The 27,313-nt window shown below is 39.7% G+C and overlaps 1 protein-coding gene and 1 pseudogene across 3 annotated transcripts in view; both read right to left on the bottom strand.

Moving 5' to 3' along the window:
* Slc38a1 (solute carrier family 38 member 1) overlaps nucleotides 1-27,313 on the bottom strand; it is an 88,301-nt gene that overhangs the window by 33,263 nt on the left and 27,725 nt on the right. For both annotated transcript variants that reach the window (XR_015446881.1, XM_087199943.1), the window contains exons 4-5: nucleotides 9,948-10,023; nucleotides 9,561-9,676 (exon numbers count right to left, since the gene is read on the bottom strand). Coding sequence is in view for 1 of the 2 variants with exons in the window: in XM_087199943.1 (XP_087056069.1) it covers nucleotides 9,561-9,676; nucleotides 9,948-10,023 (192 nt within the window). In the remaining variant the exon portion in view is untranslated. The remainder of the gene's footprint in view (nucleotides 1-9,560; nucleotides 9,677-9,947; nucleotides 10,024-27,313) is intronic.
* Nucleotides 10,124-27,313, bottom strand: LOC147821501 (pyruvate dehydrogenase (acetyl-transferring) kinase isozyme 3, mitochondrial pseudogene; annotated as a pseudogene). Its single transcript, XR_015446882.1, has one exon. The product of XR_015446882.1 is annotated as a pyruvate dehydrogenase (acetyl-transferring) kinase isozyme 3, mitochondrial pseudogene (transcript).

Below are 27,313 nucleotides of genomic sequence, written 5' to 3' on the forward strand. Positions count from 1 at the left end.
GATACCCATCCTGCCACATGTACCTCTGGTACACGGCTTTGATCTTACTGGGGTTGAAGGTGGGGGCAGCTGGTGTCAGATGAACCAGGATTCAGGACAACCGAAAAAAGTTATACGTTGGCCACCTCTGAGCCAAAAAACCAAAAAGGTAATTCTTCCTCTTCTAAATCTAGTTAGAAGCCTAAACCATCCTCAATTAAGTAAGCAGAACAGTCCATATAAAAACTCCTGAGGGGGCTTAAAAGCAGCTTTTACTATTAGTCCAGTTTTTATTTACCCACAGCTCTAACTTCAAAATTCAGACGTACTGCTGGCCGAGGCAAAATATTTATAAGAAAAAATTAAAATACAGTACAGTACAAAAGAATTAGATAAACCATAGAAAACATGTGCTTTTTGGCCAATCATCTTGCTCCAATCTTTCCCTTCTGTTGCTGTCTTCTCTCCTGCACCTTTTCATTCATTTTAAAAATCTCTATTATCTCTCCCTGGTCTTCCTCCCACCCCAGCTCTCCCTAAGGGAAGTATCTGTATGAAGTGCAGATTCAGAAATTTGGTTGAAAAAAGAAAAGGAGAAAGGATGGAGGGCTGTGCGGGCTGAGGTGCCCTGATGGAGGATGGAGAACAAGAAGGCGAAGTGTTCTCACACCGCCTGTGTTGCTGAAAACCTCAGACCGAGGGGCTTTCCAGGCTCGTGTGACTAAGAATCAGTGAAGCGGAAACACAGGGTTTTCACAAGAGGGGCTGAAGTGAGGGTCAGGGCTGTTTAAGTATTTTGTCTAAGGTCACACAGGTAGCATCAGAGGACCAGCACAGTAGGATCTAGTAGCATGTAACTATTTGTAGTGTTTATAAATTGGACTAAGGAATGATACGGTTGGGTTTTTGTTATTATTATTGCTTTCGGCTTTTTGAGACAGGGTCTCATTATGTAGTTCAGGCTGGCCTTAGCCTCACTATGTAACCCATGCTGGCTTTCAACTCATGTCAATCCTCCTGCCTCAGCTTTCCAAGTGCTGGGATTACAGGTATGTACCATCATGCCCGGTAAAAAGGATCGTTTTAAAAGCTTGGCCCAGGAGAAAGCAGGGATCAATTATTTGTATAATTCTTTCCATTTCCTTTCTTGAAATCATGTCAATTCTTTAGTACAAAATTTCTCTTAAAGAAAAAAATTTCTCTTAAACTCGCCTCATTGTTGGTTACCTATTTTGTTCTGTCTAAAAAAAGAAATCTGCACCACCGATGTCTAAATCAAATATCTAATGAAACCCTAAAAAGAGGTATTTAAAAGAGGCATGAAGGCAGAAATAGAGCTTATCAGTTTAGCTAGCATTTTGTGAGGTTAAAAAAGTTAGCAGGTCTGAGCCAAGATGAGGAAGTTGTTACAGTGAGAAAGCCACGTGCTACTACCACTTCCTGTTTTTGCCCGTGGTTGGCAGAGTGCTGTGGGTTTTGTGGATGCTCCATTTATAACTGTTGACATGTCCTTGTTCCTCTTCTTCCATTCTGCAAGGATAACTGGTTCCTCTTCTTCACAAACCTAGATCCTTACCCTTTAAAATGATGCACCCTAAAAAAAAAATAAAATAAAATGATGGACCCTTTTGCTTCTTTTAAAGATGAAACTTTTGAGTGGCAGAAAAGTTCCATAGGCTACTGAAATAAGAAAGTAAGTGGTACTGGGTAGAATGGTGGATGTGGAGATTCATCCGTACTTTTTCACTATTTCCATGATAACAAGGTACACTTGAGAGATGGGAAGCACAACAGGAGCACCCAATAGACTTGTTGCCATCCACGCCCTGCACAGAAATTAGTGTCATTCTGAGCAAGCTACCTCATCCCTGTGAATCTAAGATCCTTTATCTACAAAATGGGGACGACAAGTAGGTTTGTTATAAAGCAGTGATGGTGAACCTACGACACACATGCCACAGCCAGCTGTTCATTATCATTGAAAGCTCTAAAAGGTTCGCCATCACCATTTTAAAGTGTCCATGAAATAATGAATAATTTATAACTATCTTCTTTTTAAAACTATTCTAAAAAGTAAAAGTATTCTCAGCTAATAGGTCATAAAAAAAGAGGTTGGAGTGGTTTTGGTCTATAAGCTGTAGCATGCCAAAGATTCCATAATATAGATGTAAATCTTTCTTTTTCTTTCTTTCTTTCTTTTTTTTTGGTACCAGGGATCGAACTCGGGTCCTTCTGCTTGAGAGGCAGGTGGTGGAACCACTGAGCTAAATCCCCAGCCCTGATGTAGATCTTTCATACCATGTGCCTGACATACAGAGAAGCCTGTGGTCCAAAAATAAAGCAAACTTAACTGGCCCGCACAGGAGCAGTTTTCCAATCTATTTAACCAACTATTGCTCTGTAGGTTATAAAAGTTCCAGCTAACTTGCAAGTCCAACACTCTGGACTGCAGTTAACCCACCCTCCTATGCTGCTACATAGCTGGTCTACTGTAAGTTCTAGAATGAGCAGAAAAGGCGCTCTATGCAACATGGGGGTGAGTAATGCTGTAAAAATCACACAGGAGAGTTAGCTTGTCTCTTGCAAGCTAAGAAAAATACAGTGTAGGGCTGGGGATTTAGCTCAGTGGTTCTGCTGCCTGCCCCGAAAGCACAAGGACCTGAGTTCGATCTGCGGTACCAAAACAAAAAACAGAAGAAAAAAGAAAAATACAGTGGACCAAAACAAAGGCCCCCATTGTCCTTGGATGGAAAAGATTCACTTGCTGCAATCAATGTCAACGAGACCAAGTGAACTCTGGTGTGTGAACACACACACACATGCTCACACACTCCTACTTCTCTGAGGCTAAGAGAATTAAATTCTTGGAAACCCTTACCAGACACATAGTGGATGACTCATAAACTAAGCAATAAGTACTCAACTTTAAAAAACAATGGGTGGGACTCATCTCCTACACATGCCAGCTCTTCCTGTTTACAAAATAAGCATTCATTGTAAGCGTAACACTAACCACTTTCCCATTTCCCTTTTTCTGAAAATCTTCTAAACCCAATGAATTTCAAAAGAGTTCAATGGCGCTGCTGCTGTCCTTTCTACATGTACGTCAAGTGTTGGCAAGCCTGAATGTGGCACTCCTCTCGTTCCAGTATTATGATTCCCAAACAAGAGACTCTGATGCCAATTACTTTTCCCGCCAAATAAAGGACAATGCTTTTCTCTTCAGATCATTTCTAAGGAACCATGGGCCATAACTCAAAGAATTTTAAAAACAAGTAACTGATGGACAAGATGGAAGATGAATATGACTATATCCGTGGACCTCCTAGGATCATCCGGAAGAGCAGGACTTCCTTTTAACTGTACCCGGCACTTGCAGGATTGAGGATTCAACACCCAGGCCTACGCACTGAGCTACACCCCCAGCCCTTTTTATTTTTTTATTTTGAGACAGGTCTTGCTAAGTCACCCAAGCGGGGCTTTAATTTTTGACCCTCCCACCTCAGCCTCCCAGAGTGCTGGGATTACAGGTGTGCGCCACCCTGCTCAGCTAACTGCCCTATTTTTATAAGACAACATCCTAATGCCGCCTTTCCTTAGGAGTGAAGAGAAGAAGATGACTTAATATTTACAAGAAATCATTTGATAAATAGCACAAATACCATCTTTGCTACCACTAAGTACAAATTCATCATCTTGGTCGATGTCATTCAGTGTTTTAGAATATATATAATATATATATATATATATAGTAATAAAGCAATGGCAGCTCAAGAACAGAGTATTGCAAAGGTTCACTGCAATATCAATCCAATTTAGACTTTAGAGACATTTAGAGACATCAGAAAGCTATGCTGGGCCCATTATTTAAGAATATACACCTCCTGATAGAGCAAGAATGTGTTTTCAAGGGATAAAAATGATCAAATTCTTATAATGCACAACCAGGGATTCAGGTCAATGTGATCATGCATCTGTAATTTTAATTCTGTATCTGTTTATCCCTTATGTAGAATCCAGTGCAAAATACTGGATTTGAAGAGAGAAGGCACCTGGTGCATACTCTGATCTCACGTTAAAGAGACCTTTTTTTGTTGTTGTTAAATTTATCCCTACTAGCATGGGTATTTACTGGTTGGTTTGTAAACACTAAGTATACACAAAAAAAGTTGCATTGTTTTCTTGGTAGGGTAATTACAAATGATCCACCAAGGCAAATATTAGAAGGAAAGAGAAAAAGTCATCTACAATTGAAGCAAACAATCTACTGCAAAATGAAGGTAATTGCTGTAAATTGACAATGACAATTACTGTACTTTTTGCAAATAGCAATTTACCAACAAATGCCCTATTGCAACACCAACCTCATATGGTATTTCTTAACGGCCTCTGCACTAGTTTGAATTTTCAAATGAAGAAGGTATTGTTAGGAAAATAAATAATGAGCAGTGAGTCCCATGATAACCTTGTGATTATTATCATTGTACCTCCACAGCCTACTGAAAATCTGAGGGTGAATTAAACCTTTCAGATGACTTTTTACCCTCTCTCAGTACAACAATGATGAGGGCCACTGTTTTGCTCTAAGCCTTGTTTCTGGCTTTGCAAAATGTAATTCTTACATAGCCCGCATTCATTTCAGCGACTTTATTGAAAATTGGCTGTATGCAAACACTGTTCTAGATCTTCTTAGGGGTAGGAAGGATGATGTAAACACAAAAGAATTTGACATTAATCCTGTTTCTGCACGGTTAGGGATTCAGTAGGGAAGGTAAAGTCTATGTCTAAATAATGGAAGTGATGTGCATTAGAAAGGTATAGATTACACTGAGAAGAAAAGGAAGAGAGGTTAGCCTTTCCTCCGGGAGAAGTAGAGAGACACTTGCGGAGGAGATGGCATCTGACCTGGGCCTTCCCAGACCAGCAGGATTCAGAGGCACAGAGATGAGACAGATTGGGGCTGAGGTGGCAGCAACAGGCACTTTGGGCGACAGACAAGGGGGAGGTTCGTGCAGCTCTGGCAGAGATAATCTGAAGGGAGATGAGGTTGAAAATACAGTTTGGAGCACTTGGCACAGAACTGACTCCTCATTCTAGCTCTCCTGGTCTAAATATAGACACCAAAAGTACTTTCTCAATCTTTCTCTAGGTAAGAGGAAAAGGAAAGTTTTATTGTTCTGGTTTTAAGTTCTCTAGACACCATTTTTTTTCCCAACTAGTTTTAAAAATACATGGCAAAGGGCCAGGGATTTAGCTCGTGACATGGCACCTGGCAAGTGCAAGGTCCAGAGTTTGACTCTGGGTACCAAAAAAACCATTGGAAAAATAAATTTAAAGAGTATAAACTTTCCACCTCTACTTCACCCCTAGACTCTACTGTCCACAGTTGTCTACCCTCCTGAAATATTCTGGGCAACATGTATACATATGTACACCATCACCCTGCATGTTCCCTTCTACCCAATATCCAATTTGTTTCCACCAGTAATATTCCTGGGAAATTGTTCTGTACCTGTCCATATAAGTGTCTCTCTTTTTTTTTCCGTTTGTTTTGTTCTTTGTTTTCTTGAGATAGGGTCTCACTATGTAGCTCAGGCTGGCCTTGAACTCACAGTGATCCTCCTGCCTCAGCCTCCCAAGTACTGGGATTACAGGTGTGTGCCACCATGCCCAGCAGGGAAGTCTCAGTCTCTCCCCCCCGCCCCACCCCCAGGCCCCCACACTGAGCTGTATCTCCAGCACGCTTCATTTTTTATTTTGACACAGGGTCTCACTCAGTCCTCTAGGCAGGACTTGAACTTACAAGCCTCCTGCCTTAGCTTCCTCAAGTGCTAGGATTACAGGAATGTGCCACCGTATCTTTTAAATCCTAGTCTAGTATTCTATTTTATAGAACTATCATGATTATTTAACCAATTCCTTAAAGATAGACTTGGTATTATTTGACTTTGCTATTACTTGGTGTTTATTTTATTTACTTATTTATTTACTTTTGAGATAGGGTGTCACCTTGAAGCCTAAGCTGGCCTTGAGCTCACCATCTGCTTGCCTGAGCCTCCTGAGTGCTGGGATTACAGCTGTGCACCACCATGCCTACTAGTATTTAACTGTTAATAACAAAAAGCTTAGTTACTTCTTCTGAAACAAATTAAGTTCAAGGGCTCCAGAGGCAGTCTGGGGGGAATCAAAATGTACATGAGAGAAAGCCAGGCAGTCCATATGAAAAACATGAGGCAGTTCAGAAGGATTACTGGTTTTGCAATATACTTAAGGTCCTCATTACTCACTGTGACCAAGAGCTTGACTATACTTCCAAGCTACAAGTTAGTATGCTCAATATTGCAAAGCTATTTTCATTATAATAAAGAGGATTTTTCTCAGTGGAACACTACCAAGATAATTCAGGAACACTCGTGAGTTTAGAAGGTGATTTTAAAGCTAAAAATAAAAAGTAAGCTTTAACTTACAAACACCCATTGATGAGGATAAAATTTCCCTCATGCTGTGTATTAATAATGCAGGGCTAGTTTCTGAAGAAAGCAACATGAAGAGTAGGATGGTGCTTTAGCTCACACTGCTCTAGAGTCAGGCCAGCCTGGATAGGTCACTGTCACCCTCTGATCTAACTCACCATCACAGGAAAGTTTCTAGGACTCAGTTCACCCAGAAAATGGAGTTAAAACCCACCTATGGTGCTGTAGGTGGGAACTGAGCAAAACAATGTGGCACATACAGTTACTGTATAATTACTAGTCAATAAATGATAACCATTATTTAGTGACTACCTAATAATAACCAGGATACTTTAATGAATACTTACCATATAACATGTGCTCTACACGGGGACCACTGGGGCTCTGTGTCTCTTCTTCTCTTACACTCACATATACATACATGTTCACACACACACACCCCCCCAAACTCATTTACTCCTCTTCTCCCAGCCCTTAGGGTTGGTACTGATTAATAAAATTTTTCTTGCATGCCACTGTTCAAAGTGTTTTTATATACATAGTCTTCTTTATTCCACAACCATGACCCAAGTAAGATTAAAAAATGAAAAACAAGACCTCAGAAGGTCTGGAATTACAAGGTCTCAGAATTTAGGAAAATGCAAACTCTAACAGTATTCTTACAACAGGGCAGAACTCATTGAATTTAATTGAATTAGGTGTGTGTTAAACAGAAATGACAGCCATTATAGCTAGGTCAAAAAAATGAGCCCAAACTCATCCAAGAAGAAGAAATCACACCAAGAAGTTTCCAGCTGACCCCCATGAAGAGACTGCACCGGGCCCCAGGGCGACACAGAGGAGCCTTCCCAGTCATGCTTCTAAAGACAGTTTTGGACTCCTTTTCAGGGCTGCCCAGGGAGCCTGGAGCAGAGCCCTGTACCAGATGAAATGTTTGGATCCTGCCAGCTGCTCCTGGACTTTCAGCAGCTGTAGGAGCAGCTGGTTTTACAAAAGTCACAGAATAAGCTTTTGTTCTGAGGTGGAAGAGTTCTATATTTTGTGAGAAACTTTTAAATTTGAACCTTTTTTTTCTGGTTTTTTTTTTGAGACAGGGTCTTGCCATGTAGTTCAGGCCAGTCTTGAACTCATTATGTAGCCCAGCTGGCCTCAAACTTGCAGCAATCCTCCTGCCTCAGCCTCCTGAGTACTGGGATTACAGGGGTGCACCACCATGCCTGGCTAAATTCAAGTCTTTATACAACTACCTTCATGAGCTATCACCCAAGATGTGGTGCGTGGTGCTTGTTATTCATGCTTCTTACAAATTCTTAAATGACCTAAAATGGTTTTATCCAGGGAAAATCTTCCACTATAAAAGTCAGGTTTATCCAATTCTTTACGTCATGAAGGAACTAAAGAGTCATGAACTAGGAGCTCAATTATCCCTGAGCCAGCATAATTAAAAATCAATTGGTTTCCAGGAATGATAGATTGGATACAAGAATTTACTCCTGTTCCTCCTGATAATATAAGTAAAAGGATTTTATTTTATTCTTTTAAAGGTATAAAGGTGCTAGAACAACAAGAACATGAGGAAAGAGAGCAGAACACAACTTTGAAGACCGGAAGGTAGCAGAACTGAATCCTGAATCGATAAGAGGAAAGAATCGAGACCAACTCCATTTATACCACAGAGCCCCGCAAAGGCATGGGTGGTGCTGCTGGAAGCAAGGAACAATGGAAGGGATGAGCTGAAATATGCTAAATTGTTGAATCTCCTTGAAGGCACAGTTAGGATCTCCAGACCAGGCTTTTACTCCACAAAGCTGCGAGGTTGCTCCTGCCCCATACTGGAGAAGTCTGAAGATACTCGATAGTATGAGACCTGTGGGTGAAGGACTGGGTACACCTTGCAGGTAGAAGTACAGTAATGAAAACTGGGGGATGAGAGAACATTCATGCTGGGATATTCCCCCCAGTCCTTTTCTCAGAAAGATGGCGGCCAGGCTCTGACCCTGAGGGCAGGAGTCAGATCTTCATGGCTAAAGTTCTAGTATCCTAGAGAAACTATCTTTCTCAAGTAAAGGGGCACTGTGAGGACTTCAAGTGAAGCCATTACCAGTAAATACCACATGAGAGCACCAGGCACAAATGACCCTTGTTTTTCCTCATTCCTGAATATAGCAGACAGGGAAGCATCACCTGACGTGTGAGTAAAGAGTCTTACAGGGAAGATAGGGTCCAGAACAAAAGAAATACCAACTCATACTGCAAGGGTACAATCAGCACAATCCAGAATGGAAAACAAATTAATCAACAGATTAATTGCACCAGAAAAGTGACAAGACACCATCTAATACAAGTTACTCTCTCCATGCCTCAGTTCCTTACCTGTGAGACAGGGAACAAACAATAGTACTGCCTTCCTAGTGTTGCTGGAAGGATTTAGAATAAAATAGAGTAGTACATGGCACAAACAGCAAGCTACCACAGTTGTTACTCTCATCAGATGATTGTCTTTTTACATTATGCTAACAAATAATATAGTACAATAACTAAAGAGAAAAAAACCAGAAATCAAGGCATACACATTTTGAAACTAAACATATTTCCAGATTTGGAATGACTGAAAAAAATGTTAATTTGTTGTATCCAAAACTCTGAAAACTTCTCTTCTTCTTAAGTATTTTAGTACAAACACATCTGCACATAGTATGTGCTCCACAGCAATTCAGATGTCAAAGTGGTAACTGACTGGATTAAATAACTCTTAATATTTTGACCATTAGTTGAGATTTAAAGTGACCGTGTAGAACCCAAAACTATAAAAATAAAAAGTATTTTAAAAAGTTATTTCCAAATGTTTTAAATTTTTTTTTACAAATACATACTTCAATATTTTTGATACAATAAAAGGATTTTTCTCCTTCCTCTTTCTTGTAAGCATTAGGTATATTTTGGAAAGTCACTCAAACAATAAATATAAAAATATGTACCAGTTACTTTGCCTAGTTAATAAAAAATAAATAAGAACTATTTAGAAACATTTCCAATTTTTTCTCTGTCATAACAGAAGCCTACAGAAAATAGTTTTAAAATGGAAAGTTCAGTCATGTCAAGACTCACAGAAAAAGAAGGATTCCAGTGTTTGCCAGAGCAAAAGCGAGTCCCAAAATCCCACTGCCCATGATGGCGTTGCTTAGGTTAAAGACAGACATGCCCAGCGAGGTTGTTCCTGGAATCTGAACAATGAAATAAATATTCACAGTAAGCCAAACAGTCTCCAAGAAAGTTCATCAAGCCAAAGCCTTTAAAGCACTATTAGGAACTACCATGGAAATAAAACTGAAGACATTCTTTCTCAGTGGTCTAGTTACTATGTTTTAAAATAGGTTTCAGGAGAAAAATACATAGGATATAGTTATGCTTTTGGTGCTAAGCTACATGAATTAAAAACATCTGTCCCAATTTATGTGCTTAAAAAATAAGCACACTTATTTTAATGATACTTACATATTCATCGCATTTCTTTTTCTCCAAATGGCTGTTTGTGAGACTTCTTCTACTTTCACGATCAGAAATAAACTTGCTGTAAAGACATGCATAATACAGCCTTATGATAATGATTTAAAGCTTAACGTCAAGTCTAAATAATTTATTACTTACCAAAACATATTACACATGAATAGTTTTGAATTGGTTTGTATAAGAATTTATAGCTCTATTCAATACCTTCCCTCATCTTTTTTTTTTTTTTTCTTGCCAGTATCAGTGTCTGTATTCTTGTTTCATCAAGTAAACTCTAAGAGCTTCAAGGGCAGGTACTTTACTTCATTCATTTTTATATCATTCCTTCTACCCAGTACAAAAACTTGCCAATAATAAGTGCTCATCTTGAGATGAAATGAAAGGCAGTCATAAGTCAAAAAGAGCTATATATTTTAAATAAAACACTATATACAATGTAAGTTAACTTTAATGTAAATTTTCCTCTAAGTGGAAAATTACATAATACCAGGACTACTACAAACCTGATGTTTTAAAGAATACTAGAGGCAAGGTTCCTCCTGAGCACCTTGAGAACCCAAATTCTTACAGCATAAAATTACTATACAGGAATTCCCTCTCCTTTGCAAAACAGAAAACAGCTATTTCGCCCTCAAACATTCCTTCAACACCTGCTGCATGCAAGTCATAGGGGACAGGTGATGCAGGAGACAGGGGCTCCTCAATAAGTGATGCCTGCAGAAGGCTACAGGAATTGAGACAGGAAATTACGGCAACGTTGAGCATATGGTCCACCATTAGGGCCAAAGCCAGGGCTAGAAGAAAACATAGAATTCCAAACTTGAGTTCAAATCCTCACTAGGTCTGAGGGCCTGAGCATGCTACCTTGTTTTCTCATCTGTGAAATGGGAGTAAAGCTATTACACTGCCTCACAGTCTTACTGGGAGATTTAAACAGGAGCACGAGGCTGGATGTGGTGGCACATGCCTGTAATCCCGGGAATCGGGAGGCTGCGGCAGGAGGATAGTCTTAAGTTCAAGGCCAGCCTGGACTGCATAGTGAGACCCTGTCAATAAATACAAACAAGGGGATGTGCAAAATATCAGCACCCAGCACACAGGAAGAGCAACAGATGTTGGTCATTCCTGTCCCTGTGGGGAGAGAGGCTCGACTTGGAATGGGAAAGATTCAGACAGGCTGAATGCCATAAACTACGTACAAATACATAGAAACAAGCATTCAAAATGCTCTAAGAACAATCCAATATAATCAGGGTTAAAATCAGAACTTTATGGCTTTTATGGTTTAGATCTAGGATGGACCCCCAAACTCTCATGTGCTCAGTGGCAAGGCTTTTGGAGGTGTTGGCATCAGGAAGACACCATACCCATTAGTGGGTTCATCTAATGGTAAGTGTGCCACTGGGAGGTGGGACCTGGCCCAAAGAGGCGGTCCCTAGAAGCACGACCTAGCAGGGCATAGCTCCCTCCTTGGCTTCTCCCTTCTCTCACGTCATCCTAGCTGCTAAGCCTTCTCTCACCACGCCCTTCTACTATGCTGTTTCTGCCTTGGAGCCAGATGACCATAGGTTGAAACATGAGCCCAAATAAATTTCTCCTGCTTTAAGTTGTGAGTGCCAGGTATTGTGTCTCCGCGATAAGAAAATGACTAACATAATGGCCTGAAATTTTAAAAACTCTCCATTAAAAAATGCTTTCGCCAAGCTAAAGTCCACACAGTGGCAAGCTGCTGCATGTATTGTTAAGATATGTTAAAGATGTATTTGGTCCCTCTAAGTCTGGAAATTCAATGACTGGGTTATGTTTAGGTCTATTCACAGTAAATTTTTCATTAATAAATTTAAAACCATCTAAGTTGGACTTTTAAATTTACTATTAGTGGAAATTATGGCTGGAATAACCACAGGAAGGGCTTCACTGGAAGGTCCAACTTTCTGTGATGGTATGGAGAAAATACACACTCCAGCACTGGGAATAGCTCAGAGATGGACACTCTTTCGCTGATGTGCAGAAGACAATCTTTCTTCACAAAAAGGACCACAGCACTCAGTTCTCTACTAAGTTCTCCTAGTCTTGATCTTCTCCTGGTCAGCCTTGTATTTTGATGCATCCCTGGGTTCACTGCAGCAACTGCTCCAGTCGTCAGCTTCAGCTGTGGTCTTGTAATGGTGCCACACAGATACCTTGAAAACTGTCAACCTCTCAAATGATCCACTAAAAAGAGCCTCCAAATAAATGGTACCTACTCCTTCCATGGAATATAATTTTAGATCTCCTTGAGAATATCTAGCATACAGATGAGAAATTGGCAAATCATAACCAAATCCAGCCAAAGGGGCTGGAGGTCTTACAGGCTCTGGAGTAGGTATAGGAGCAATTGAGTATCTGTAGTTGAAAAGACGATCTATTTTTCAAAGTGGGACTCTATCACCTGGGACACTTATTGTAATGGACAAATCTTCACCCAGAAAGGTTTTTTTGTTTTCTTATATTCTTTTATTGGTACATTTTAGGTATACAACACCACCCAGAAACTTTTAATGGCAGGGTAGCCCTCTTTTCTATTTTCATACAGCTTAACTGCTGCTCTCCTTGAGTTGTTGAACAACTCAAATAGCATGTAAAACAGATGTGAGGGCACATAAACTATCTGAATAGGTTTGCCTGGCACTTAGGCACTGAATCTTTCAACTTTCAGGTCTGGAGCTACCATGCGATACTGATCACTCAGCACCTTTCACAGCATCAGCGACACTTCGGGTGGGATCATATTGCGCATATGTTTAGGATGAGCAGGATTAGTGCCATCACTAAACAAAAGTGTATGCTGCTTAATAAACATGCAGAAAGGGATGTGGCTGATGTAAAATTGATCCAGAAAATACTGAATGCTACTGCTCATGAAGGGACCAAATCCAAACTTCTCCTTGTATTCAATCCCTCCTTGTACCACTGTGGGATTCACATAGTGTCTATTTCTGACTTTAATGAGAACTTGTATAAAGTTATCTAAGACCTGTGGATCCTCAGGGCTCACTCTTATTTTTGTATTCTAAAAGCTCAAGCAAACCGCATGTATCAGATCTGAACCAGTTCCACCAAAGGGCACTTCAGTAAGATTCTGCAGAAGATTAACTTCTCTCCTGATGTTAGCCAGCTGCACAGGAAGTTCCTTTGGTAGAAATGCATGAAGTTTCTTCACATGCATTATTTCCCCTGTGTGCTGTTTCCTAAGTTTTTCTTCATTTTTTTTCTTTAGGAACCCTAACTCTTGCCACTGTGGGAAGTAGCCATAAACTCCATAGGCTCTATGATTCCAGATGAGGGGCTCTGGCTGAGATCCAGGGCTCATATTCCACAGAAACCAGCTCAGCTGTGCTCCCTAGTGGAGTGGTCTCCTGAGACACGTGAGTCTAGGAACTGTTTGATGGAAAGCCAAGAGGGCATGCAGAACCCAGGAAGCGCTTGATTTGCTTTGGCACTGGTAGTTTCAGCAGCCGCTGGAACAGCTACACCCTGGCATTCTCTCCAAAGCATCACAGAGACTCACAGAAACATCCTGACAGCCACAAGGGCCCCACAGCTGGGCCTCACAGAGAGGGTGTGTTCACACCTCAGACTCTCTGGGCTTTGAGGCTGCTGGTACAGTCCTGCCACAGCAGCAGCTTGGGTTATTTTTTAAAAGCTTGTATCTTTAAACTGCATTATGTTTTTCATACACATTTTTGAATGTTACATTCCACAATGAAGCATTTTCAAAAGTGAACCATATGTAATTGGTGTTGATTTTATCTTTTTCATCTTTACTGTAAGGGATCGACTTCTTCCTGGCATTACTTCAAGTTTGTGTTATTTCAAAAGAATACACCAAGGAATGAATAATATATATATCAAACTTACTCTTAGACCATCACTTGGTACAAGCTACACAGTCTGTGACCTGCCACTCACTGTAGGGAACCTAAAAGGCATGGAAGAAGAGTTGAGTCTCCTGAAATGCAGGGCTCATGTTACCATACCAGCTATACCGGTATAGGAACGTTGGGCTGTGCAAAATTAAGATGGGGTAAGGAATCCAGAGAAGGAAAAAACAGTATTAGCCACAAAAAAGTTAAAGGCAGAAACCAGAGAAATACTATTGCTTGATCTTAGCAAGAAAATGACATAATGAAAGCAGAATCTTTGGAGACCAACTCTAGCCACTGAATAGCATTGCTAATGATTGGTCTGACCCTTCTTTGCCCTGAACATTTTAAATCTTTCCACAGAGCTGAAGTTTACAATCTGACTGCAGAGGAGCAGAGAAAGGCAGTTGTCCCTTCTGTACTGGCTCCCCAAGGACACATGGGTGGCAGGCTTTCCGAAACGAAATGGACTCAGCCTGTATGTAATCAGGCTAATTTTCATAAGCGACTCAGATCTACCAAATCTTTGCCCACAGGTGCCTCGTTTGCTTTCTTGAGGAAGAAACTTGTTTTCCAAAGAGAATTTCCCTTATTTTTAAATTAAGGGAAAAGCTTGAGCATTTTTTTCAAATAAACCAAACAAAGCACTGCTAAACCACCTGTGATGGTAGATTTCAGGTCCAGGCAGCCCTTGCCAAATGTTGTAGCAGGAGACCGGAAAAATGAAGAAAGGGAGGCAGGGCCTGTGACATGAAGGGACATTCAGCAGGGTCAAACAGTAAAATTAAAGGGGATGAAGAAGGTCCCTACCTGATGGCCAGCTCTTTTCCTGCAGAACTGCAGAATGAGACTGATAACAGAGATGTTCTGATGCATAACCATTAAAAACTCTATTAAAACACACTGTCAAGTGCCTCCCAGACTCTATTGCTTTTGGTCCATTTTCTGCAGCAAGACTTCATAGATTTTTCCCCAAAATCTCTGGCTTCCCCCACCAAGTCGGTTTCAAGTACAAACTCCTCACCCTGCAGTTCTGCGGTTCCAGGTACTGCTTCATTTGGTTTTGCTTCTACTCTGATCTTAGCTCCCCCTGCAACCTGCCAGAAGGGGTGGAGGGCTGAGACCAGAGCAGGGCATTCTGAAAACAGAGAATAAAAGATGGGACAAGGCAGGAGGGAAAACCATTTTCCTCTGAGAGGTCTGGATCCCACCCCACCCATCCATCCCTTCCTGACAGTTCAAGATTTCTTTTTTTTTCTTTTTCTTTTTTTTGGCACTGGGGATCAAACCGGGGCCTTTGCACTGAGCTACATCCCCAGCCATGTTTTAACTTTTTTAAAAAATTTATTTTTGAGACAGGGTCTTGCTAAGTCACTAAGTTGCCCAGGCTAGGCTCAAACTTGTAATCCTCCTGCCTTCTCCTCCCAGAATGCCAGGATTACAGGAGTGTGCCATTATAGCCACCTCCTTTCTGGCAATTCAAAACCCTCATCCTACCAGAGCATCCTTGCACTTTGGTCTGAACGAAGCTTTCTGACTCTGACCTACTTACTACCTTATCTGTAGCAAACGTGGTGCCACTGAACTCATCTTGGACCCACAGGGGTTGTGCAGTGAGGGCCCTGGGTCCCTCAGCTCCTTCTACTGTTCCCCTAGCCACACATTATCAACACAGGAACCCCCCAAAACCAAGCACAGTGACTGGCAGATCACAGATTGTGCAGCTTATACCAAGTGATGGTCTCAAAGTAAGTTTGTTATATATGTATACAAATATATATATTACTGGCCTTTGGTTTATTCTGCTGAAATAACACAATTTCTAATCAGGAATCAGGAAGTAGCTTAGGTTACAGGGAAATTTAGCTAGGTAAGACTGGAGTCCTTAAAGGAACTCTCTTTATTTATTCTTTTCATGGTGTTTCAACCTTTACTTCCCTTTAATTTTTAGATCTTTGCTTTACATTCCTATAAATTTAAAACAAAAAAATATATAAAACCAACATTTCTTTAATAGAAATTTCCATTCAAAATAACTAGGTCAGGCAGATTTTCACATTTCTGTTCTCTCTCCATTTAAAAAGTACAATTGCTTGTTAAAAAATGCTGACCTCCGCCAATGAAAATTTCTTTTTATTGACTTAAAATGAGCCACTGAAGAGGGTATCTTTGACATGCGGTCTCAGGATAATGAAAGTATTGTTAAAAATAGTTTTCACTGGGACAGACAGTACCCATAAAGCAGAAAGTGATCAACCCTTCGTAATCAATTGCTCTGTAAATAAACCACCAAGTCCTACAATGGGTGATTTGGTGACCCCAAACAGACAAAATCTTAAAAAGGATAAAGGTGTTACATTATAGTGTGAAAAGAAGAAAGCAACATAAAGCTGTAATTTCAAACTAAAGACACATCAACAACAATCTAAGGATGGCTTCTACATTAGAAAGACAATCTTCCTCCTTTAATCTCTACTAATCAGGTTCTTACTAGATTATAGTGTTTTATTTGAGGGATTCATAAAACAAAGGAGATGAGAAAGAGATGAGTGGTTGGACTTAAATGACCTTTCCTAGTAGTCCTTTCTCTGAGATGTTAACATTATATAAAAAAACGGAGAAAATGGGAGGAAACAAGCAAGAGGAATCAGAAAACACATTAAGAGAAGAAATTAAACAGCAGGCATTTAAAGAGAAGTCTGAGAAGTAAGTAAAGCTTTATTTGATGGAAAACTCCATTGAACACAGGAAAAAAAAGGCTAATTTTAAAGAGTCATGGAAGGAAGGAAATTTCTGATTTGAAAATCAAACATTAGGAAGAAGTTATGGAATCTTCTTCCCTACAATACAGAAAATATATTGGGTGATAAAAAGGGATAACTTTTTTTTGAGACAGGGTCTCACTATGTAGTTCAGGCTGTCCTTGAACTCACTACGTAGCCTAGGCTGGCCTCAAACTCAGGAGGTTCCTCAGCCTCAGCCTCACAAGTGCTGGGATTACAGCTGTGCACCACCACACCTGGCAAGAAGGAATGACTTTTGAAGGGTCTTCTCAAGTGATGAAAATTTAAGCCAGGCATGATGGCCTGTAGCCCCAGCACCCTAGGAAGCTAAGGCAGGAAGATCACAAATTCCAGCCCACCCTGGGCAACTAACTCAGTGACTTAGCAATACCTTGCCTCAAAATAAAATAAAACAAAATTTAAAAGGATTGCGAATATAACTCAGTGTGAAGGCCCTGGGTTCATTGCCTAGTATCACAATCAATCAATCAAAGTAAAAATAAAACTTACAGTACATGAACTCTGAACAGCATACAAAGACAAAAAAAAAAGCTGAATCAGGGTATAATGACAAAAGATTCCCTGACTTCTTTTAAGAACAAATCTTAATACAGGGATAGGGTTGAGAACAACAACAGATAAATATGAAAATATGTGAAGACTTTTCTGGATACACTGAGGATAATCTACAAATATTTCACCACATTTAAGACTGCACTAACCAACAATCATGCAAAAACCTAAAGCAGTATCAGTGCCCCTTGGAGCAGAGAAGAAAGGAGTACTTGCCACAAAGAGAGGCCTGCAGTTTTATCAATACTTTCATCACATACGGTAGCAAATACTTTACATGGATTTTCTCACCTATTTTTATAATGACTGCATGTAGTTGGTACTACTTTAGAGAAATGAAATAACTTGACCAGAGTTACATTGCTAATTACTAAACTGTTATGCCAGGATTTGAATCAAAACCTCTGACTGCAAAGCCAGAGCTGTTAATCTGCATATTCCCTGACCATCCCATTATCCCTGTCTTACAGCGAAGGGGCCGAGGCTCAGAGAACATCACATAACGCCTATGACAGACCCAGGATTCAATATAAGTTGCAATCCAAAGCCGTGTAGCCTACTTCCTACTCATTCAACAAATAATTCAGAACGTCTGCCCTGCACCTGGCCTCGGATAAGCCCAAGGGAGATAAAGATGATTAAGACTGTCCTTCTCTCAGGAGGCTCACAGATAGAAGAAGAGTCCAGAGCCAACTACTCAAAGTGTGGCCCAGGCAGCAGGTGGACACCACGTGAAAGGCTGCTAGAGCCATATTAGACCCCAACCCAGACCTACTGAACTAAAATCTGTACTTCAACAAAGTTTCTGAATGCTTCACGTGCACAGCAAAATGCCTGTGACTTATAGTCTGCAGAAGCCAGGATGGATGGCCAGAAGGAAGTTAAACTGGATAAGCAGGTCCTCACAGCCCAGACTTCACATAGAGGGGGAGCGGGAGCGGGAAGCTCACAGTTCACTCAGTGTTAATTCCAGGCATACATTTCTATGACTATAACCCAAAAATCAGGTGGTGAAATAAAACAACTAAACTAGGATAACAGTTTAGGTTTTTGGCAGTACCAGGAATGGAACTCAGGGCCTTCACACTAAGCTACATCCCCAGCACTTTTATTTTTTATTTTGAGACAGTCTTGCTAAGTTGTTTAGGCTGGATGTGAACTTGTGATCCTCTTGTCTCAGCTTCCCAGTGTGACGAGATTACAGGCATGCACTAGCACTCCCAGCCTAAACATAGGTATATCAATGGCCAAATGGCTCTACTCTATTTTGAACTAAACTGAAAAAATGATTTTTATTGTCTCCTGAAGGGAAGTTTCCAGGCAAAGTTATCAACTAGATATCAGGTGATATGAGATCAACACTGTTTTCAACACTTTCTCTAGCCTCCTAAAAAGGGGTGCTATTAGCTAAAGTTCACTGTTTGGGAAGGGGTGGTTCTTTAGATTCATCTAGCTGGTCCAGAGGGCTCCTTAGGTGCAGAGTCTGGAGGAACAGGGGGTGGTAAAACAGGCCAATGCAGTGAGCCAGACCACCAAATAGGGGCCTTCAAAAAGATCGGCAGGGATCTTGTCTGATATTTGTGAACCTTTATTAGCTTCACGCAGTCCTATGTTGTTTTTAATTTCATTGTCCCTGAGCCAGAAATTAAGTAATATTGGTGATCTATGGCAGTGAAGGAGGGGCAATAAAATAAGGAAAGAAACACATTCCAGTACACTGGATTTGAAACAGTGGGGCAAGGTTCTTCAGAAGAAGTGGCCAACACCTCACATTTCCCCTCTCTCCCAGCTCGCTGCCCTTGTCGTAGGCTATGGGGAAGTGAGCTCATCTGGGCAGCAGGCCCACGTCCGGGTGAGAATGAGTGTTCTGTCTACCGCCTGCAAATGGTAATCACCTCCAAAATGTTAGAACAGTCTGAGCAAGTGACACTTTTAAAAATCACGTTCAAATTCTGTTATAAATGACTCATTTTAAGGCCCTTAAGACTGCATTGCTTTAAGACTGAAGTTGTGTTATAAAACCAGAATGTCCTACTTGCCACTGTCAGTCAGCAGGGACTACAGAACACTCAAGGGCACAGAGCACAGAATGGCAGGGAGCTAAGTAAAGCCTGGCTTTGAACCATCCCAAGCACTGCAATCACATGCAGAAGGATTTAGACAGAGCAGTATGTGACCATGGGCAAGTAATGTATTTATTTATTTGCTTAGCCTCCACTTACTTAATTGTAAATTAAATTTTAAAATTTTCCCTCATTTCTATTACACCTGCTTTACATGATGGTTACAAGGATAAGTGGTAAGGCATATAAAACACATTACATTCAAGAAATGAAAGTTATTATTCATCATTACTCAAAAAATGGTGAAAAAACTAAACTCGAAACCAATAAGAAACATTCCTTAACACAATAAACAATACCTGCATAATGAGGAAAATTGAGTTGAGGACTTAATCTTTTTTTAATTAATTTCATTGATACATTTTAGGTATACAATATAATGACACTCATCATTGGAAATTTGCACCTTTACATAATCTCTCTTGGTTCTTATATTTTCCCCATTCTGCTGCCCTCCATTCAACCCCTCCATCCCTCCCTATTTACAAAGACTTGGTTTACTTTTTTTCATTTTCTCATATTAATTCCATTCCCTTCTTTCCTTTCCCCTACCCCTCCCACTTCCTCTTCCCCTTTGCCCCTTTTCTTCCTATTTCACATTATCTATTATATGTTTTAGTCCTTATTTACACTTTCTCACACTGGAGAAACTATTCAGTATTTACACATGTGTGTCCTATTTATTTCACTTAAGAGTATCACCTCCATGTGTATCCATTTAGCTATAAATGTCTCTAATTTCTCATTTTTTAGGGCTGAGTAGTACTCCATTTTATTTAAAAAAAAAACCCACATTTTCTTTATCCAGTCTCCAGTTGATGGGCAATTGGGCTGCTTTCAAGTTTTAGCTATTACAAACTGTGCTGCTATGAACATGGGCACACATATATCATTGTGGTATGATTCTTTCAATTCTTTGGGGAAGATCCCCAGCAGAGGAATAGCTGAGTCAAGTGGGACTTCCAGTCCTAGTTCTTTGAGGTATCTCCATACTGATTTTCACAGTGGTTGCACCAGTCTACACTCCCACCAGTAGGGGAGCAGTGTTCCTCTTTTCCCACAGACCTGGCAGCATTTGTTATTGGTTGATTTCACAATAGCAGCCATTCTTTCTGGGCTGAGGTGGAATCTCAGCACTGTTTTCATTTGCATCTCTCAAATGCCAGTGAGGTTGAACATATTTTCATATGTTTATCTGCTATTTCTACTTCTTTGAGAAATGTCTGTTCATTTCAGATGCCCATTTTTGGATTGGGTCTTTACATTTGGGAGGTCTGATTTTTTAAGTTCTTTATAGATTCGAGATAGTAGACCTTTGTCTGAGGAAGAGCAGGTGAAAATTTTTTCCCACATTGTGGGTTGTCTCTTCACACTGTTGGTGGTTCCTCTTGCTGTGCAGAAGCTTTTTAGTAAGAAGAGATCTCATTTGTTGATTGTGCTAGTTCACTGGCAACTGAGGTTTTGAAATCTTTTCCTATACCAATGTCTTCAAGAGTTCTACATAACCTCTGTTCCAGCCGTTTCGGAGTTTCTCTTTTAATATTTAGATCTTTGATTTTGATTTCAGTTTAGTGCATGATGAGAGATATAGGTCTAGTTTTAATCTTTGACAAGTTGAGACCCAATTTTTCCAGCACCATTTATTAAAGAGGTTATCTTTTCTCCAGTGAGGGTTTTTGGCTCCTTTGTCAAAGATGAGGGGGCTGAGTGTGTCTGGCGTCGTTTCTGCATCTTCTAATCTGTTCCACTGGTCCACAGGTCTGTTTCTTTGCCAATACCATGCTGTTTTTATTTTTAGTTTTGTTTTTTTTGGTTTGTTTTTTTGTTTTGGAACTGGGGATCGAACTTGGGACCTTGTGCTTGTCAAGCAGGTGGCAGAACAACTGAGCTAAATCCCTGGCCCCACCATGCTGTTTTTATCACAGTGGTTTTGTGGTATAGTTTCAAGTTTGGGGTTGTGATACCCCCTGCTATAGCTCTGTTGACTAGAATTGCTTTTGCTATTCTGGGTCTCCTCTTGTTCCAAATGAATTTTTGGATTGTTTTCTTAAGGTCTGTGAAGTATTCTGGGATTTCAATTGGGATTGGATTGAATCTATATAGCAGTTTTGGAAGTATGGCCATTTTCACTATATTAATCCTTCCTACCCAGGAGCAGGGGATATCTTTTCATTTTCTGATATCATCTTCAATCTCTTTTTTCAGAGTGCTATAGTTTTCAAAGAAGAGGTCGTTGATTTCTTTTGTTAGGTTGATTCCTAGGTATTTCAGTTTTTTGGATGCTATTCTGAAAGGAATTGTTTGCCCTATTTCTCTCTCAGTGAGTCTGTTGTTCGAGTAGAGGAAAGCTATTGATTTTTGTGTGTTGACCTTTTATCCTTTGGTTATTAAGTCTAGAAGACTTTTGGTGGAGTTCTTGGGGTCTTCTATATATAGTATCATGTCATCTGCAAATAATGACAATTTGACTTCTTCATTTCCTATCTTTATTCCTTTTATTTATTCTCTTGTCTAATTGGTCTGGCTAGTATTTCCAAAACTATATTGAACAGGAGTGATGATAGTGGACATCCTTGTCTTGTTCCTGATTTTAGTGTGAAGGATTTCAGTTTTTGACCATTTAGTATGATATTGGCTGTTGGTTATTCATAGATGGCTTTTATCAGATTAAGGTAGAGGCCATCTATTCCAATGTTTTATAGGGCTTTTATCATAAACGCATGTTGGCTTTTGTCAAGTGCTTTTTCTGCATCTATTGAGATAAACACATGGTTTTTGTCCTTGGCTCTATTCATATAGTGTATTACATTGATTGATTTGAGTGTGTTGAACTATCCCTGCATCCCTGGGATGAATCCCACTTGGTCAGAGGGTATGATCTTTTTGATGATTTTCTGCATTCTATTTGCCAGTATTGTATTAAGGATTTTTGCACCTAAGTTCATTAGTGAGATTGGCCTAGAGTTCTCTTTTTTGGTTGGGTCTTTCTCTGCTTTGGGAATCAAGGTGATGCTTGCTTCCAGGAATGAATTTGGGAGTATTGCTTCCCTTTCTATTTCATTGAAGAGTTTAAAACTGTAGTGGCAGTAGTTTCTCTCTAAATGTCTTGTAGAATTCAGCAGTGAAGCCATCAGGATGTGGGGTTTTCTTAGTTGGTAAGTTTTTAATTATGTTTTCAATTTCATTGAATGATATTGGGTTGTTTAGAATTTTTAGGTCTTCTTTGTTCAACTTTGGTAATTCATATCCATCTAGGAATCTGTCCATTTCTTCTGTGTTGTCCATCTTATTGGCATATAGGTTCTGGAAGTAGGTATTGATGATCCTCTGGATTTCTGCTGGGTCTGTTGTAATTTCACCCTTTTTATTCTTACTTGCATAGATTTGGGCCTTTTCCTTCCTTTTTCTGATAAGGTTGGCTAAGGGTTTGCCAATTTTGTTGATTCTTTTGAAGAACCAACTCTTGGCTTCATTGATTGTTTTTGTATTGTTCTCTTAATCTCCACTACATTGATTTCTATGCTAATTTTTATAATTTCCCCCCGTGTATGAGCTTTGGGTTTGTCCTGCTCTTTTTCTAGAAGCTTGAGGTTCAGCATCAGGTTGTTTAATTGGGCTCACTCTGTTTTCCTAATATGAGTATTTACTACTATGAATCTCCCTCTTAAGACTGCTTTCATTGTGTCCTGCAGATTCCTATGTTGTATTGTCATTGTCATTTAATTGTAGGAACTGATTTCAATTTCCTCTGTGACCCATTGGTTATTCAGAAGTGTGTTGTTCAATTTCCATGTGGTTATGAAATTCTTGTGGTTTCTTTTGCTATGGATCTCCAATTTCATCGCACGATGGTCTGATAATATACAAGGGATAATTTCAATTCCTTTGCACTTATTGAAATATGTTCTGAGTGAGTATGTGGTCTATTTTGGAGAACGACCTGTGTGAAGCTGAAAAGAATGTGTATTCTGATTTTGTGGGGTGGAACACTCTGTAAACATCTGTTAAGTTCATTTGTTCAAGCGTTTGATTGAATTCTAGTATTTCATTACTTATTTTTGTCTAGTTGATCTATCTATTTGTGACAGTGGGGTATTGAGGTCCCCCACTACTATTGTATTAGTGCTTATTTGATTTTTCGTATCTGTTAGTATTTGTTTTATATAGTTGGGTGCACTAGCGTTTGGTGCATATATGTTTATGATTGTCATCTCTTCCTCTTGGATTGTTCCCTTTACAAGGATGTAGTGTCCTTCTTTGTCTCTTAGTCAGTGTTGGTTTGAAATCCACTTCATCTGCAAAGAGGATACCTGCTCCTCCTTTTTTTCAGGTTCTTGTTGCATGGGGTATTGTTTTCCACCCTTTAACTTTCAGTCTGTGAGTTTCTTTTTGAATTAAGTATGTTTCTTGTATGCACCATATTGTTGCTTCTTGCTTCTTGACCCATTCTGCCAGTCTATTTCTTTTGATTGGTGAGTTGAGACCATTAACATTGATGGTTGTAACTGATACGTATTGACTTATCATTGCCATGAGTTTTTCTTTTTGTTGAATTCTCCCCCTTTGCGTTTAATTTCTTGTCATCCCTGATGGATTAATTCTGCTGGGCTTCTGGGGTTGTGATCCTCATTGTCTTTTCCTAGGATATTATCTAAAATTTTTTGGAGTGCTGGTTTGGTATTCATGAAGTTCCTAAGGTGCTCTTTATCATGAAAGTATCATATGTCTCCATCAATTTTGAAAGATAGTTTTGCATGGTACATCAGTCTGGGTTGGAGGCTGTTTTCCTTTAGGGCTTGAAATACATCACTCTAAGCTCTTCTTGCCTTGAGGGTTTGCATTGAGAAGTCTGCTGTGATTCTGATGGGCTTTCCTTTGTATGTGTTTTGTTTTTAGTCTCTAACTGCTTGTAGAATTTTGTTCTTCTGTTGGATTTCTGGAATCTTAAGTATTATATGCCTATGTGTAGATTTTTTTGTGTGTGCAGATTTTTTTTATCAAGGGTAGTTGGAGTCCTATATGCCTCACTACTCTGTATGTGAAGTTCTTTTCCCCTCCTTGGGAAGTTTTCTGCCATCACTTCTGTGAATAGTTTTTCAATGTCGTCTGTACTCTCTCCTGTTTCTTCATTGACTCCAATCAGTCTTATGTTATTCTTCTTTGCATCATCTAGCAGCTGCTGGATTGATTTCTTGTAGTCCCTAACTATTTTAAAGCAATTTTTCTTTTCCTGGTCACTAATTCCAATCTTATCTTCTATATCTGAAATTTTGTCCTCAGTTTGGCTCATTCTGCTGCATAAAGTTTCAAGGGAGTTTTTAATCTCCTAGAAATCTGTTTGCATCTGTTTTATGGATTCCATTTGTTTCCTATGTTGGGATTCCATCATGTTCCTTAGCTCATCTTTTTTTTATTTGTGTCCTCTCTAGATTTATTAATCATGTCTTGCACTATGGGCACAATCTCTGCTGTTATCTGAGAAATTATTTCTGATTTCATTTTTTCCAAATCCTCTTTCATTGACAGTTCAGGAATCTAGGTGGTTGAATATTAGTTTGTTCTATCTCTTTTCCCTCTGCGGTTGCTTTAGGTGATCTGGACGATTTTGAGACTTGTTTATGTGTCTTATTTCAATGGTGTGTGTGTGTGCACACTGCTGGCGCCTGAGTGGCTCACCTCCTCAGTGCTCGGGGCAGTGGTACAGTGGCCTAGAAGGTTCACCTCCTCTGCGCTGGGGGCAGCTCTGCTCCTAGGTGCTGGGGATGGTGGTACAGCAGACCAGAAGGTTCACCTCTTTATCCTTCTTTCAAGGCAGGAAAAATGGAACTTACAAGTGTATGTAAATAATGACAGCTAAATCCTTTGTTGGGCTTTGAATTACACACTATACCACAACGTAGAGGGGACTGTTTGGAATGATTTCTACAAAGATGGCTGATTAGTTGACAAATGTTCTATCCTCTCATATCCAAGTTTCCTGCTGACCTTCCCAAATCATAGCAATGTTGGTGCTCTTTTTTAAAAAAACTTTATTAGTATATTTTGTAATACATTGAGATTACTTCCAAGTTGGGGGTTGATACATCATGTGTATTATATCTTGATCTTTTTTACCCACCCCACATCTCCCCCCTTCCTCCTTCACTTCCCATCTCCACTGAGTCTACCCATTTCTTAACATGGCTCTTTTATTTTGTTCTTTTAGTTATGTATATTTTGGGTCTCTCAGAGAAATCATGTGATATTTCATCTTTTGCAACTGACTTATTTCACTCAGTATTATGGTCTCATGATTTATTCATTTTCCTATAAATAACTCAAATTTATTCTTCTTTATGACTGAGTAGTACTCTATTTTGTATAAATACCACATTTTCCTTATCCATTCATCTGTTGATAGACATAAAGGTCCTTCTATGATTTAGCTATTGTGAGTTGTGCTGCCATAAACATGGGTGTGCATGTAGCACTGTGGTATGATAACTGTAGCTCCTTCAGGAAGATGCCCAGGACAGGTACAGCTGGGTGAAATGAAATTTTTATTTTTAGATTTTTGAGGAATCTCCATACTGATTTCCACAGTGGTTGTAGTAGTTTACATTTCCACCAACAATGTGGAAAGGATTTTTTTCCCTCACAACCTTACCAGAATTTCTTGTTTCTTAGTCTTTCTGCCATTCACTGAAGTAAGATGGAATCTCAGTGCTGTTCTGATTTGTATTTCTCTAAATGGCCCAAGACACTGAAAATTTTTTTCACTTTTTCTAAAAGTATCTCTTTATTTCAATTTGCCATTTTTTGATCAGGTCTTTTATTTGAGGGGGCCAGCAACAAATTTTTGTTGTTGTTCTTTATATATTCTAGATATTAGTCCTCTGAGGAGTAGCTGGCAAAAGATTCTTTCCATTCTGTAGGTTGTCTCTTCTCTGTGTAGCTTTCTTTGCTGGGTGGCATTGCTGTGTTTTACTGAACTGTCCTGGAGACACCACTGTCTTCTCTCAGCCTGTTAGGAAGTGATGCCACTAACTCCCAAACTAGAGAGCTTCTTGCTGAGGAGCCACATGAGCCAGCTAAAAACCACTAAGTTAGAGACTGCTCCAAATGACTGAAAGAAATACATTTGGTTCTACTCTTATAGTTTTAGAAATACAGACCCAAGAGTTGGGAGGTCTTGTCCAAGGTCATGCCTAATGGCAAGAGCTTCCAAGCCAACTTCCCTCCTTCCCTCCTCCCTTCCTTCCTCCCCTCCTCTCTTCTTCCTTTCTTTTCCTTTTTTTCTTCTTTTGTGTTTTTTGAGACAGGGTCTCACTATGTAGGCCAGGTTGGCATGGAACTCATTTGTAGCGATCTTCTACTTCAGCCTCCCAAATGCTGGGCATAATACATGCGGCACCACACCCAGCTGAGCCCTCTTTCTACCCTGACTACTTTCTCTCCTTTTCTTTTTCATATGCTATTTCTCTAAAACAGTCTCTCATAGAGTCATGTGAACCTAACTGTTGTTTTTATTATTCTTAAAATCCACCCTACAAATGGTGCTCTAATAACAATGTACTTGTTTGTGGTTTTAATACTGGATTATTGGCAAATGCAACTTTGACCATTTCTTGATTAAAAAGTGTACCTATGACTGTAGTACACATTCAGATATGAGATGCAGTGAAATTTGAACAGCCTGTCTAATTCATAAGCACAGAGCTTTTGAAAAGTTTACGCTGGTTGGGGTCCAATGTCTTTATACATTTCTATTAGATTCAATTGAAAGACTTGAAAAGATGAATAAATTACTTTCCTATTTGCTTCATATGCTATGGCAGACTATGCCCAACAGATGTCATGTAAGAAATTCAAATTGCATCTTCAAATGGAGCATAACTTTAGTAATGAATAATTCAAGAGAATAACGGAAAACCAGAATAAATTTTTCGAGCTATTTCATTCATTGGATAGAAAGTGCTAGTGGAAAA

Source organism: Heterocephalus glaber, unplaced genomic scaffold (genome assembly GCF_053883595.1).
Source record: "Heterocephalus glaber isolate CG9 unplaced genomic scaffold, H.glaber_assembly_v1.0 deba00001733, whole genome shotgun sequence".
Classification (NCBI taxonomy): domain Eukaryota; kingdom Metazoa; phylum Chordata; class Mammalia; order Rodentia; family Bathyergidae; genus Heterocephalus; species Heterocephalus glaber.